The sequence below is a fragment of the Euleptes europaea genome, chromosome 3, assembly GCF_029931775.1.
Source record: "Euleptes europaea isolate rEulEur1 chromosome 3, rEulEur1.hap1, whole genome shotgun sequence".
Taxonomy (NCBI): Eukaryota; Metazoa; Chordata; class Lepidosauria; order Squamata; family Sphaerodactylidae; genus Euleptes; species Euleptes europaea.
The window spans coordinates 36,329,481-36,342,829 of record NC_079314.1 but is presented as its reverse complement, the minus strand read 5'-3'; the positions used below and the strand labels follow the sequence as shown (position 1 = coordinate 36,342,829).

General features: G+C 44.3%; 1 protein-coding gene across 1 annotated transcript in view; it reads left to right on the top strand.

The window, feature by feature from the left end:
• Window positions 1–2,775: 2,775 nt before the first annotated feature.
• WASF2 (WASP family member 2) overlaps window positions 2,776–13,349 on the top strand; it is a 28,072-nt gene continuing 17,498 nt past the window's right edge. Inside the window, exon 1 of the mRNA XM_056846929.1 lies at window positions 2,776–2,926. Coding sequence (XP_056702907.1) covers window positions 2,797–2,926 — 130 coding nt within the window. The 5' untranslated portion in view covers window positions 2,776–2,796. The remainder of the gene's footprint in view (window positions 2,927–13,349) is intronic.

The window sequence follows — 13,349 nt, the reverse complement described above, 5'->3', positions numbered from 1 at the left end:
TTCATCAAGACCTGTACATTTTCCATTCTTTCCCTTTCGTTACTGTTTCTTCTGTAGCGATGTCCTAGTGCCCCAGAATGTTTCATTAGGTCCTTTAGAGACTCCGTGGCTGTATGCACATGTTTAGAGTTCAGCATTGAAGAAACCTGAGACATTTTTATTCTCCCTGAGTCTCCAGCCTTCTAGATACAAGCTGTGTCACACCCCAGTTTTGCTGTGATGCAAGAGAAACGTTTGTATGGACAATTTGGGAAGGACTTATGTATTACACATGACATGGGGCTGTCAAGTTCTCCCCAGCACCCTTGTAATGTGAACGATTACTTAACTCATCCCAAATCATGCTGTCATCTCGTTCTGCATTTTCCTCCTGCCCTGTTGGTGATGTGGGAGCGTGTGTGGGGAAATGCATTCAGCGATGTGGGATTATCACATTTCAGAGAATGGGAGAGCTCAATACTTGGGTGCGGTTTTCAGTGCAAAATCTGTAATTTGGGCAGTGTGAGGTTCTGCCATTTATGCAGGAAAAACTGTGAATGACATTTTTTTCGTGCACAGAGGTGATCTTTGTGCAGGAAAAGCCACACATCTGAAACAGCCCTCAGCCATTGACCTTAGGGAGTGAGGTTCAGATCCAGGCAGGATTAATGTGAGGGTAAATGACAGACCACTCAGTTCACGAGAAGTGATAACAAATTCCCTGTCTGGAAAATACTCCATGACTAGGAATCTGTCCTTATCCTTGTTGTGATTATAGATGCTGCAAGCCTGATGACCTTGCCAATATCCAGGCACTGCAAGACCAATTAAAGCAGAATGTATTCCCGTCAAGATCTCCTGCCTCTTCTTGGTTTAGGTTGTTAATTTATTGAGGGTTGTTTGTTTGTTGGTTTGTTTTGTAACCTCCTGTTACATGCAGAAATCTTGGACGCTGTGCTGTGCCCTCCAGATCTTGAACTCCTCTGCAAATGCAGGTCAAATTTGGAAATTCAGATTTTTGGCTTGGGAGGTAATTAGCAAAAGCGAGTATCGGCTTCAGTCCCTTAGCACCCTGATAGAAAAGCATCCAGGAATGACTCCTGGACCTCAGAGATAAGCTGCCAGTTGCCATTGAGGATGTAAAAGGGTGGTTCAAAGTCAAGCACAAATAGCTGACTTTTAAAAAAACGAGTCTTGGTGTGTTGCTGTTGGTGACAGGAAGCCCTGTTCCCCAAAGCTGTCAGCTTCCTGCTTTATTTTTTACCGTTCCATCCACAGCAGATCAGTCTTTGTTGCAAGACAGCTGTCTCCTCCGGCAGAGCTGTTCACCATCTGACGGGGTGTGTGTGTGTGTGTGTGTGTGTTTTCCTTCTGAGGTATTAGCCAAGGAGGTATAGTTCATGTTATTTTCATTGTTTGAATGTATCCGTAAATACCTGGTCTTGTTTCTCTGAAAGAGCTTTGAAGTCTTCTGTGTAAAAGAGAAATTAATATGCCAGCTTCTTAACTTGGAGTGTCAGGCTGATATAAACTGTAGGTGATATAAACTGATGAAGGACAGCACAAATTTAATATCCTGATAAGTGGGTGTGGGGGAGAAGGCAACCCCTCCTCTCTGACACCTCAGAGATGATGACATCTTTGTCCAGCCGGGGAGATCTCTCTGGGAGAAGGTGATCCCTAAGATAGGATGGATCCAGACCATTTAGGGCTTTAAAAGTTAAAAACTACCAGTTTGAACTGTGCTCAGAAAATTGGCAACCAGTGAAGATATCACCCACTTCCAAATAAACACAATGCACTAGGAATTGCTTTTAGAGCCTTATTTTAATGAAGGGAGAATCTTCATCTTCTGATGCCGGTAGACCATCAGCTGCTCTCTGTCTTTATAAAAATTCTGTGTGCTTGTAGACCTCAGTATCTTTGAAACAATGAAGACTTTATATCACAAGGGAACTTGGGGGAGCATGCTGTTCTTCAGCAACAAAGCACTTGTAAGCAAACTTCCTGGTCAGCTAAAAGTGCTTCCTGTTTTCATGAAAGCCCAGCCTGGCACGACAGAAATATTTTTAGCTGGGATGTAAGAATATGCACTTATTTTGTTTTCATAGCATCACTTTGTGCTTTTTCATTTCACCCATTTTGGTTGGTGGTGTTCCTCACTCATTCGTGGTCTTTTTACTACATTTGATGCAAAAGATGTTAAATTGTACTGGTTTGACAGGAAAAAGTGACTTGCAGAAACAGAAAATGGAATGGAAATAAAGATACAGAGATTCTATTTGGACATGGAGGAAATCAAAAGGTGGATTGGGGGGGTCAAAACTGTGGGGGTAAGAAATGCAGTAGCATCCCTAGTTTTAATCTGTTGCCCTGTTTAAACTAGTCCCCCCCCCCAAAAAAAATGACCTTTGCCATAAACATTCAGAAGCATTTGGGAGAGAGTTCAGCTGTATTGTTTTGTTTGAATGTATGGAAGTGGACAAGGTAAAACAGCAATGCTGGTTTTGTGTTAGCTGGGAGTAGGGAGCAACCCGCTGTTGTTGGTCCTGGTGGTGTTGCCTGAAACCATCCGCATCTTTATATAGAAAGGCCAGTTCTGATAAGTTTATGGGTGGAGGCAGTGAAGAAAGGGATAGAAATTATGACTTCAATAAAGGCTGTTCCGAGCAGAGGAACGAGTGCTGTGCCTCTGGTGCCACTAGGATTTGGCTGAATAATCCTTTCCCCTGTTTCTGGGGAATAGTCCTTTTCCCCTGATTAATCCTTCCCCCTGTTGTTTTTATCTTTCAGAACACTGCCTGAAACCGGTCCACCATGCCATTAGTAACAAGGAACATCGAGCCAAGGCACCTGTGCCGTCAGATGCTGCCTAATGTTCGGAATGAACTGGAGTGTGTGACCAACATTACCCTGGCAAATGTCATTCGACAGTTGGGCAGCCTGAGTGAGTATCGTGGCAAACCTGCATGCTGCCCTGCAGAGCTGCCGGGCTCTTGATTTAGCCATCTTCTCCCTGCCTGTTTCTCTCCCATCTGTCTTCCGGGGTAGTGCTAAAATATCTTCCCAGTAAAGCCTCTTTGAGCCTCGCTTTCTTCCATTCTGTGTAAGAATGACATGCAGTGACTGCAGCAGAAGCACAGATGGAATGAGCACAAGGCAGGTTTCTAAAATGGCAGGTGCACAGAAGCTTTGGGCTGAGAATCTCCTGCACACGCCACCAAAGGCAGCCCAGTGATTTCTTGGTATCCAGTAGGGTGATATTCATTTGTCAAAAGTCAGTCAGGGTCTATGTGCTGCCTTTTATTTATCGATTTAAACTTTCAACTTGCTGCTTTGCAAGTCCCCATGTCTCTAACAGAGAATACAAATCGCTCCTGGTTGTAAATACCTCCATGATGTGTGTTCTGCAGATGTCAAGTAGAAACAGCTGGATTTTGCATTATGTTTTGCTGGCCAGCAGCTTTAGGTTTAAGACACAGATCCAGGCTTAATTAAGAAGAAACAAAGGAACAACCTGGGTATTTGTTTACACTCTTAAGACCATTATTGCATTGGAGGTGCCTTAACTACTTCCCATCTCTGGCAATTCTTATTTCTAGAATGCTTTGCAAGTGTTACTTGCAACAATCCAGAGAGGTGGGCAATCTGAAGAGTGGTTTTCCCAAGACCATGCAGGGTATTCTGAGACTGGACCTCTCGTGTTCAAACTTATATATGTTTCCTGATGAAGTATGCATGCAGTTTTGGTCTTAAAATGCAGAAAGTATTAGCTTGTCACTAAATGAAGTTTTTATACATCCTGGATGCATCATCCAAATCTTCTGGTCATGTCACCAGCTTGCCTTTTGCACCCAGAATTAATTATTTAATTCATTTATACCCCACCTTTCTCTCCAGTGGGGACCCAAAGAGGCTCACATCATTCTCCTCTCCTCCATTTTATCCTCACAACAACCCTCTGAGGTAGGTTAGGCTGAGAGTGAGTGACTGGCCCAAGGTTACCCAGCAAACTGGCAGAGCGGGGATTCATACCTCCCAGATCTGAGTTGAACCCTCTGCTCACTAAACCCCACTTGCTGTCAGTGTTTATATCTGCTTAAAGACAACAGGCAGACTTTGATTTTTTGTACACATGTAAATATACTAAATGAGACTCTTTATAGGGTGCTTATAGTTTTATCCTCTGCGCACTTATTTTGTGATCCAGTTGAACATAGTTGAAATTACCTCTGAGTAAACATGCAAAGGATTGGGCTCTAACAAGCATCCCGAACTTTCCCCCTGCCAAAATAGCATTTCTCATTGAGATATAAATTAAATATCACTACTGTTCGGGTGATAGTCAAATACTCGTAGTGGCCTGTATCCCTCAGTCGAATACTCATAGTGGCCTGTATCCCTCAGCAAAGTATGAAGCCTTTTAAGTGGCTCTTTAGCTGGAGTCACAAGTTGGAGGAAGGCTTCGGGCATTGCTGAGTGGAAGGGTAGGATATCTGCCACTATGTGTGCTGAATGCACACATCCCCTCTAATAAGACAACATTGACCCAAATGAACTCTAGGTGATCCTGGTGACACGCGGAATAGCATCTTTTGGATCCTAGACCTTGGTCCAGTAGAAGCTCACAATAATCAGTACAATACATGATTGACTTGCTGTTTCACTTAGAACATTTTGATTCATACTTTACCCCCATGATTTGTTATTTCACATTGAAAGCTGTCTTTATCTTACTTTCACAAGTTCACAAGGTTGGAAGAGACCACAAGGGCCATCCAGTCCAACCCCCTGCCATGCAGGATCCCACAATCAAAGCACTCCCAACAGATGGCCATCCAACCTCTGCTTAAAGACCTCCAAAGACAGAGACTCCACCACCCTCCGAGGCAGCGCATTCCAAAATCGAACAGCCCTCACCATCAGAAAGTTCTTCCTAATGTTTAGGTGGAATTGCTTTTCTCTTAGTTTACATCCATTACTCCGTGCCCTAGTCTCTGGAGCAACAGAGAACAAGCTAGTTCCCTCATCAACATGACATCCCTTCAAATATTTAAACATGGCTATCATGTCACCCCTTAACCTTCTCTTCTCCAGTCTAAACAAACCCAGCTCCTTAAGTCTCTTGTTTGGTGTAGATGGTCACGATGAAGTTTTGAGAAGCAGTAAATACAGTCTAACATGTTTCACATTTTGTTTTTAAAGCAGATTGTTTTTAGAGAAAGATGGTTGGTATTTAAAAAGATGGTTGGTATTTAAAAAAAACACAGGAAAACAATTTTCTTTAAAAATCTGTCTTGGTGGGTAGAACTTGTGGTCTTCAACATCTGACCCCTTGAATGTGGCAGAAGGGACTGAATGGTTTTTTTCTCCCTGGGGCGTACATGGCCTGTCTTCAGATTTGATGCCCATGGAAACTGTTAAGCTGGTTGGGGGAAAGAAGCATAGCTAAAGCAGAGGAAGGGCAGCTTGAACAAGATGTGGGGGAGCAGAGTCCAGCAGGGCAGGGTAAAAGACAGTTGATTCCCCACTTGTAAAAATAACAAAAGCAGCAGAGTATTGGAGTATTAGATTGGAGATAGTGTTCCTTCAGATATCCTAGACCCGGGGCTGTTTAGGGATTAAAAGTCAAAAACCGCAATTCAAGCATGATCTGGAATGGCCTGGAATTGAGAAGGTATGTTTTGCCAAAACATATGTTACCTTCCTCTTGCCCCAAATGCTGCATTCTGGACTGGCTAAAATTTCCAAACAGCTTTCACAGGCATATGGAGTACAGGGTATAAGTCAAGGCAGAAAGTTGCCTGGACATGTAATACAGCAGCCCACACCCTTTCAAGAAAGAGATGGCAGCTGTCACATCAGCTGAAGATGTTGAAATTTACATTTGACCACAACTGCCACCTGAGAATCCAAGGGCTAGGCTGGCACCAGGAGTGCTGCCAACCTCGTATTTTGTGGGAATGTGACCCCATCTAAAGCTGTTAACATCCACTCTTTCGTGGACCCCTCTGCCTCCTGTGCTAACTAGCTCTGACTTACCATGGTGGATCAGGTTTCTCTGTTGTTAATGGGTCCCAAGTTGTGTTAAAGCTTTTCATGGTCTCTTAATGCAGTAATGATTAAACGGTGCTTCAAAAGCTCTTCAGCTATATGAATAAAGCCCACTAAAGCTACCCAAAGCTGCCTGCTCCTATAAAAACTTTATTCTGAGGTAGAGTAAGGTAAACGGATAGCAAGAGCATTCTAAATTGGCAGGGGATCTGTGTTGCGTGAGCGGAAAATCAAGGTTCTCGCTCTTAGGAGGGCATCTTGATATGAGTGATTCCCACCAATTTTTCAGGGATGCAGGACCAACTTTTAACAACTTCTGTAATATTTTGTATACTTCAATAAAACTATTTAAAAAACCCAACTTCCTGTCTCTCACGTGGGAGTGACCTCATCTCATTTTGCTTCTTGCCTCTATAGGGAGTGTAGGTAGGGGTGGGAAAACTGTTTGCAGTGGCTTCATTCCCCCTTTGTCTTTCTCCCAGAATAATTTCAGACCAGGAGGGGATAGTCTCCTAACCTCTCCAGCCTGTCTCTCCTTCACACCTTTATACACTTCCTCTTGGCTCTAATTCTTCTTTTGTCTTTGTGCTTTGCTCTGCTCTCCCCCTCCTTGCTCTTATTGACCCTGCAACAAATTCCTTTCTGAGACCTATGGGGACCCTTATCTCTTGCCATCAGTTTCTCATAGAGAGAGCTCGCCTGTTCAGTGGAGCCCAGAGCAAACCCAGAAGGCCCCAATTCAAAAGCAAAAGTGCTTTGAGACACACTATAAAAAAGGCACATTTGCTCTGCTCTCCCCCTCCTTACTCTTATTGCCCCTGCAACGAATTCCTTTCTGAGACTGGTGGGGACCCTTATCTCTTGCCATCTGTTTCCCATGGAGAGAGCTCGCCCGGCCAGTGGAGCCTGGAGCAAACCCAGAAGGCCCCAATTCAAAAGCAAAAGCGCTTAGAGATGCACTGTAAAAAAGGCACAAAAATGGCACCTCAAGTTAAGCTGTGGCAATCATTTTGTGGCTGGCTCCGCCTCCTGTGGCAAACATTTTCTTGCTGCACCCAGCATTCTAGGGCAGAATTCCAAATATGCCTGCAGGCTCAAAAAGGTTGGAGACCCCTGGCCTTTGCTTCCTCACAGGATGGTTTGTGAGGATAAAATGGAGAACAATGTAAGCTTCTTAGGGTCTGTGTTGGGGAGAAAGATGGGATATAAATGAAAAGTAAATAATAATTTATGGGTAACATTCAAGGAATACTCCTTTCTTCACATTCGCAAAACCAGGATCATTCAGGTTGCAAATGTGAGAATATGATCTGTGGCCTGTGTGTTTGACCCAAATTCAGATCTTCGTTCCACTCTTCATTTGTACTGTGGCCTTGTAAAATGTGCCTTCCGCTATTCCTTTTATGCAAAATGACGGAAGATCGGTGACCTACCCTGTGGGATTGTTAACAAAATGCAAAATGAGCACTTTTGAAGCAAATGTTGCATTTGAAGTGCTTCTCTGGAGCATGAGAACATAACTTCTGAGAAATGTGAGGTCTTTAGCCTACCAGAACAGCAGATTAGCCTACCAGAACAGCAGCAAGTGCTCTTTTGGGTTGTGTATTCACAGTATTCAAAATATTTCATCCCTCATTACAGTAAAGCCTGACTCCTTTCCTGGGTAGCTACTAAGAGAGACTTGCTCTGGGGCTCATTGTTGGCCTGGTCAGTAGAGCAGTCTGGATGTTGCTGCAGGCAAGACTTCTTGTGGAAGGCAGTCTGTCTTTGCTGTCAACATATATTTTCAGGGGAATGGGGAACAGCAGGAGATGGGGGGGATAAAAGTATTCCTTCTCTCATATCTGCAGCAGTTATATTTGCTGACGCCTGGGAATTGTAGAGGGCAGAGTATGGTCCTTTGTTGTCCTGATTCTGATTGAATCGTTTTGACGAAGAGCAGACTGTCCTGCTACTCTACGGCAAAAATATATACAGATGCATTCGAATTCCGCTCACGAGGCTGTCCTTGTTGTCATGGATTGGCTGAGCCTGCCAGCACCTGTGGCATTTGTCTGTTTTCCCCCCTTAGCCCGAAAGCTAATGCGCAAGGAACTGGGGATGTTACATCTTTGGGGTTTTTTGCAACTGCTTGCACAGCGTGGTCAGAATGTACAGTTGCATATGTCTCCAACCAAACAGGATGTCTGAGGAAGTTAGCAGGCACAGAAATTCCAGTGCTGCATTGCATCTCCTGGATGCACAGTCACTTTGTGGAAAGAGAATGTGGGTCAGACACAAGAGCAGCTTTTGCATTCAGTCAGAGATAAGTATTCCTTATGCCATGTTTTTGGGGAAGTGGCAGAATTGCACCAGTTTCTACAAAATAGGGCTTGAAAAGACCCCTCTGATAATTCTGTTGATGACGTATACATAGTATTGCAGCCTACCCTGGGAAATCAGTGACTTGTGTCCAAGTACATATGCATAGAACTGCAAGTCATTATTATACCATAGATAATAAAGTGCAGTTATGTGGCAAGTGATATATGCACAAGTTTTTGTCAATAGTGAAATAGCTGGAAATATGTAGACACGTACAGGTAACCAGCAACGCAAATGGAATTCTGCAATTAACGTAAGGAGTAGCGGTTAGAAGTCAGACTAGGACGTGTTCACATCCTCGTTTAGCCATGGAATTTACTGGGTGACTTTGGGGCAGTTGCATGCTCTTCATCTAACCAACATGACACACGCACACATGAGGCTTCCTTAAATTGAATCAGATTGTTGGTCCATCAAGTTCAGTATTGTCTGCTTAGACAGATGGCAGCTCGCCAGGGCCTCAGGTGAAGGTCTTTCACATAACCTACTACCTGATCCTTTTAAATGGAGATGCCAGGGATTGAACCTGGGACTTTCTGTGTGCCAAGCAGATGCTGAGCCACAGCCCCTCCCTTATAACCTCACAGGGTTATTGTGATTGGAGGGGAGAGGTGAACCATGTACACTGCTTGAGCTCCTTGGAGGAAGGGTGGGATGAAATTGTGATAGAATAAAATTTTGATTAAATCCACACTAAATTTTTCACTAATAGAAGGTGTAATTTTAACCAGTCTCCCTTGCAAACTCTCGATTTGCCCCCATGCCATTCATGAGGGCTGTCCTGTCTGTGAGAAAGCATATTTTTGGGGATATCAGTGAACTGCAGGGGGAGACAAAGGCAGGAAAGTTCTTTGGTGCAAACTGAAGTGTATTTTGTTAGTGGAAAATTTAGTTTGGATCCCAGCCCTTTATGTAGCACCACTTGCTGCACTTACAACCCCCTCCTTTTTTCCCTGGGAAATTCAGAAACAAGAAACAAATTGCGGCCATTTTGTGTGAGGTGTGTCTGTATTAAAATCTGTGGGTTGCCATTAAAAGGGATGTAAAATAAAATGAAGATATCCATAAAGCTATTTTTGGGTACCTATCCTCTGTATTTGGGACTAACTACAAGGAAGTGAATCTTCTTGAAAACTCCTGTGGGCATACTGGCAAGGACCTACGAACAATACTCGGGAAAGAAAATATTCCTTGCAGCCAGCTATGGAAATCACCTTTTGTTCTCAGCTGACCATCTTTTTTTAAGGCTTTGAGAAAGTCATGACACTGTTGCACATTTCCAGATTGTGAAATCTGTACACATTTTCTAGCAGTTATGAGGTGTCGGAGGTGTGGTCTTTGTTGGTAGTCCGAGATTATACTGTTCTGCTGGAGATCCATGTCTCAAATGCTTCACATCAACAGTTTGCCTCTTCTGCTGCAAGGCAGCAGCTGAATTCAGATACTACAGTAAAGCACGGTTTCATGAAATGGACTGTGGTTAGCCTGCCAGTTTAAGCATAAACAGTTGTTTGTCTGCTGCTTTTGGCTTCTTTTACCATCTGATAAGAAGGACATCCTCTGTAGACTGTTGCCAGGCAAAGAAAAGGGAGCAGTGCCGCTTGAACAAACTGGTTAGGATTTAGACTAAATTTTCTGTTGTTGGAAATTAGCCAATCCTTCCATTAACTCCCTCTTCCTGCTGCAGACACCCAGTTTGACTGTTGTGCTTTCCAGAGTGCCTTCTGTCCCCCAGGAGCAGCATTTCAGGGAGATTAATTGGCTGCAGCAGTGTGGGGAGGAGGCAGGGATATTCTGGTCCACTGACAAAAGGGCCTTGTGAGCAGAAAAATTACTCTGGATCTAGCCCTCTATGTGTGAATTCGGGTATCATAGCAGCCCCCAGTATGTTCATGCTATAGCTGGCAAAGCAGATACAAACTCTAGTTAGAAATCCCACTTAGGTGACAGTCAGCACATCCTTGTTTGCTGGATTATCTGTATTTGGACATCACGACTAGGTGGGGTTTAATCAAACTGTATTTTTCTCATGTGTGAATACAGACAGTATCACATCCCTGAGCACCTCTGCTTCCTTTGTGGACGTAACCTTTAAATTTTAACCACTTAAGCCTTTATACTCTGCATAGTAAACTATTCTAATTTTTACAATTATATTCAACTGCATGCCCAATGACTTGATCTGGAACCTCTTGAGGAAAGGGATCTGTTTTCTTCCATCCACCTAATTTTTTATTATGTCGCTTCATTCAATCAATCATTCCCATTTGTAGTTACTTAAATCCAGAGATTGGGACCATGGACAGACAAGTCACATTTTTCTACGAACCTGAGAAAAAGCCTCAGGTTTGCAGAAAAAAACAAAAACCTAAAAACAATACATTGGGGGTTAAACCTAAATGATAAAAGGAGTGCCTGTCACTTTAAGAAATGGATGCCCTCACTGGCCATCGTTAGGCAACTACAAAGGTATTGCCAGCCTTTAAGGCCTGGTTTCTGTTGGTAAAAGGTAGGGGGAGAGGCAGGGCCCTTTCTGGGGCTGTTTCGGTCTTTGAGGTTGGACTCATTGTGGCCAGGCCTGGTGGCAGCCACTGATTAACTTAGTATCAAATGACTTGCATGACTCACCCAGGCCAGGCAGCTTGCTACGGTTCAATAGCAGCCAACCCATGAAAGCCAGTATAGTGTAGTGGTTAGAATTTCAGATAGGATCTGGAACACCCAGGTTCAGATCACTGCTGTGGAAGTTCCCTGGGTGATTTTGGGCCAGTTACACATTCTGAGCCTAATCTACCTCAAAATGTTTTGAGGATAAAATGGAGGAGAGGAAAATGATGTAAACTGCTTTGAGTCCCCTTTGTGGCAAAAGGTGGGATATAAATGAAGTAAATAATAAAGAAGAAGAAGAGTTGGTTTTTATATGCCGACTTTCTCTGCCACTTAAGGGAGAATCAAACCGGCTTACAATCTCCTTCCCTTCCCCACAACAGACACCCTGTGAGGTAGGTGAGGCTGAGAGAATGACTTGCCCAAGGTCACCCAGCTGGCTTTGCTTGTAGGAGTGGGGAAACAAATTCAGCTCACCTGATTAGCCTCCACTGCTCATGTGGAGGAGTGGGGAATCAAACCCAGTTCTCCAGATCAGACTCCACCGCTCCAAACCACCGTTCTTAACCACTACATCACGCTGGCTCTCAGATAAGTATACCTGAAGATGGGGGGATGGATAAAAGATAGATTGTTTTGCTAGGTGGGAAGGAGAGAAGGAAGCAGGGAAAAGTGAGCATAAAGTGGTTGCCAGGAGATGGGAAAGAGGAAATAGTGTGGGGAAGGGGTTGCAGGAGAGAGTGAGTTACCCCCTGCAAGTCCTTGCAGGTTCCTCACTACGCAACTGGGCCCAGCTCAGATGGCACCTCACTAGGGTTGCCAGGTTCCTCTTCGCCACCGGCGGGAGGTTTTGGGGGCGGAGCCTGAGGTGGGCGGGGTTTGGGGAGGGACTTCATTGCCATAGAATCCATCTTCCAAAGCAGCCATTTTCTTTAGGTGAACTCATCTCTTATCAGCTGGAGATCATTTGAAATGCCAGGAGATCTCCAGCTAGTACCTGGAGTTTGGCAACGCTACACCTCACAACTTGGCCAGAGTTTTCCCAGGGAGAGGCTGCCAGGGGAGGTTAGGAGGAAAGCGGAAGACAGGAGGGCTGGTGGGTGAGGAGATAAGGAAACAGGAAAGGGGGAGAGGCTATGGGGGCTGCCAGGGAACAGAAAGATGTAGTGGGTGAGGAGAAATGAGATGCCCCCTGTAAGTCCCCCATTGTGCCCCAAAGATCAGATGGCTTACAAACTTACAGAAAAATTGTGATAAATTTTGCATTGTTGAATTGTCAGAATTACTGAACATCATTTAGTCCTCTTGGATTCTAATGGGAACATCAGATAACTTGCAGTTGTGAATTTTAGTATATATTTAACTCTTCAGACTTCCTCCTTCTGTTCATTTGCTGTTAGTGTTCAGTGAAGCAGGAACAACAAAAGCTTCAGCTCAGCTTGGAGTGTTTGTTTGCACCTTGAAAGAACCTTGCTTTGTTTTTCTGGGCCGCAAGTAAGACATGACTGAGTAATCATTGTGAAAGGCAAAAGAGATGAGGAGCACAAATTGGTAGCATGTATCTCAAAGCATCTTTTGAGTTTCCAAAGCACAGTGAAATGGAGCTGTAATTGAGCAGGTCTCTAGCTGACCATCTTGGATACCACAAGACAGATAAATACAACGTTGCCCCTTGGCTAGAGTGGCAACTTTTAACTTTATTTTAATGAAGCGCTTCAAATTCTGCTTTGCTTCTTCATATTGCTTAATGGAATGGCTGTGTTTGGCCAGAAGGGTTCTTCCTGCCGCTGATGTCCCAGTTGGGAAATCCTTGTTACTGTCCTGTAAATAAGAAAGATTAAAATATTTGGTGTACACCAGTGTGATGTAGTGGTTAGAGCAGGGGTGTCAAACTCAACTGTTACAAGGGCTGGATATGACATAAATGCCACTCGGTCAGGCCGGGCCATGCTCGCCATCCCAAATCAACCGCAGGGGGGTAGCTGCCTCAGCTGGTTCATGTGCTGGATAAGAGCTCTTGAAGGACTGGATCCGGCCCTCGCCTTATGTTGGACACCCCTGGGTTAGAGTGTTGGACTAATGTTGACGAGTGGGTTGTAGGGACTGTATCACTCCAGTCTTGTTCCATCTATGCTGGCTTCCAGTTTGCTTCTGGGCTCAAATCACGGTGCTGGTATTAACCTTTAAAACCCTATATGGTCAACATACCTTAAGGACCACCTTCTCCCATGTGGGCCTACGCATACACTCTGCTCATCTTTGGAGACCCTGCTTTAGTTTCTCCTGTCATCTGAGCCTAGATGAGCGGCGACCTGAGAAAGGGCCTTCTTGGTTGTGGCACCAAA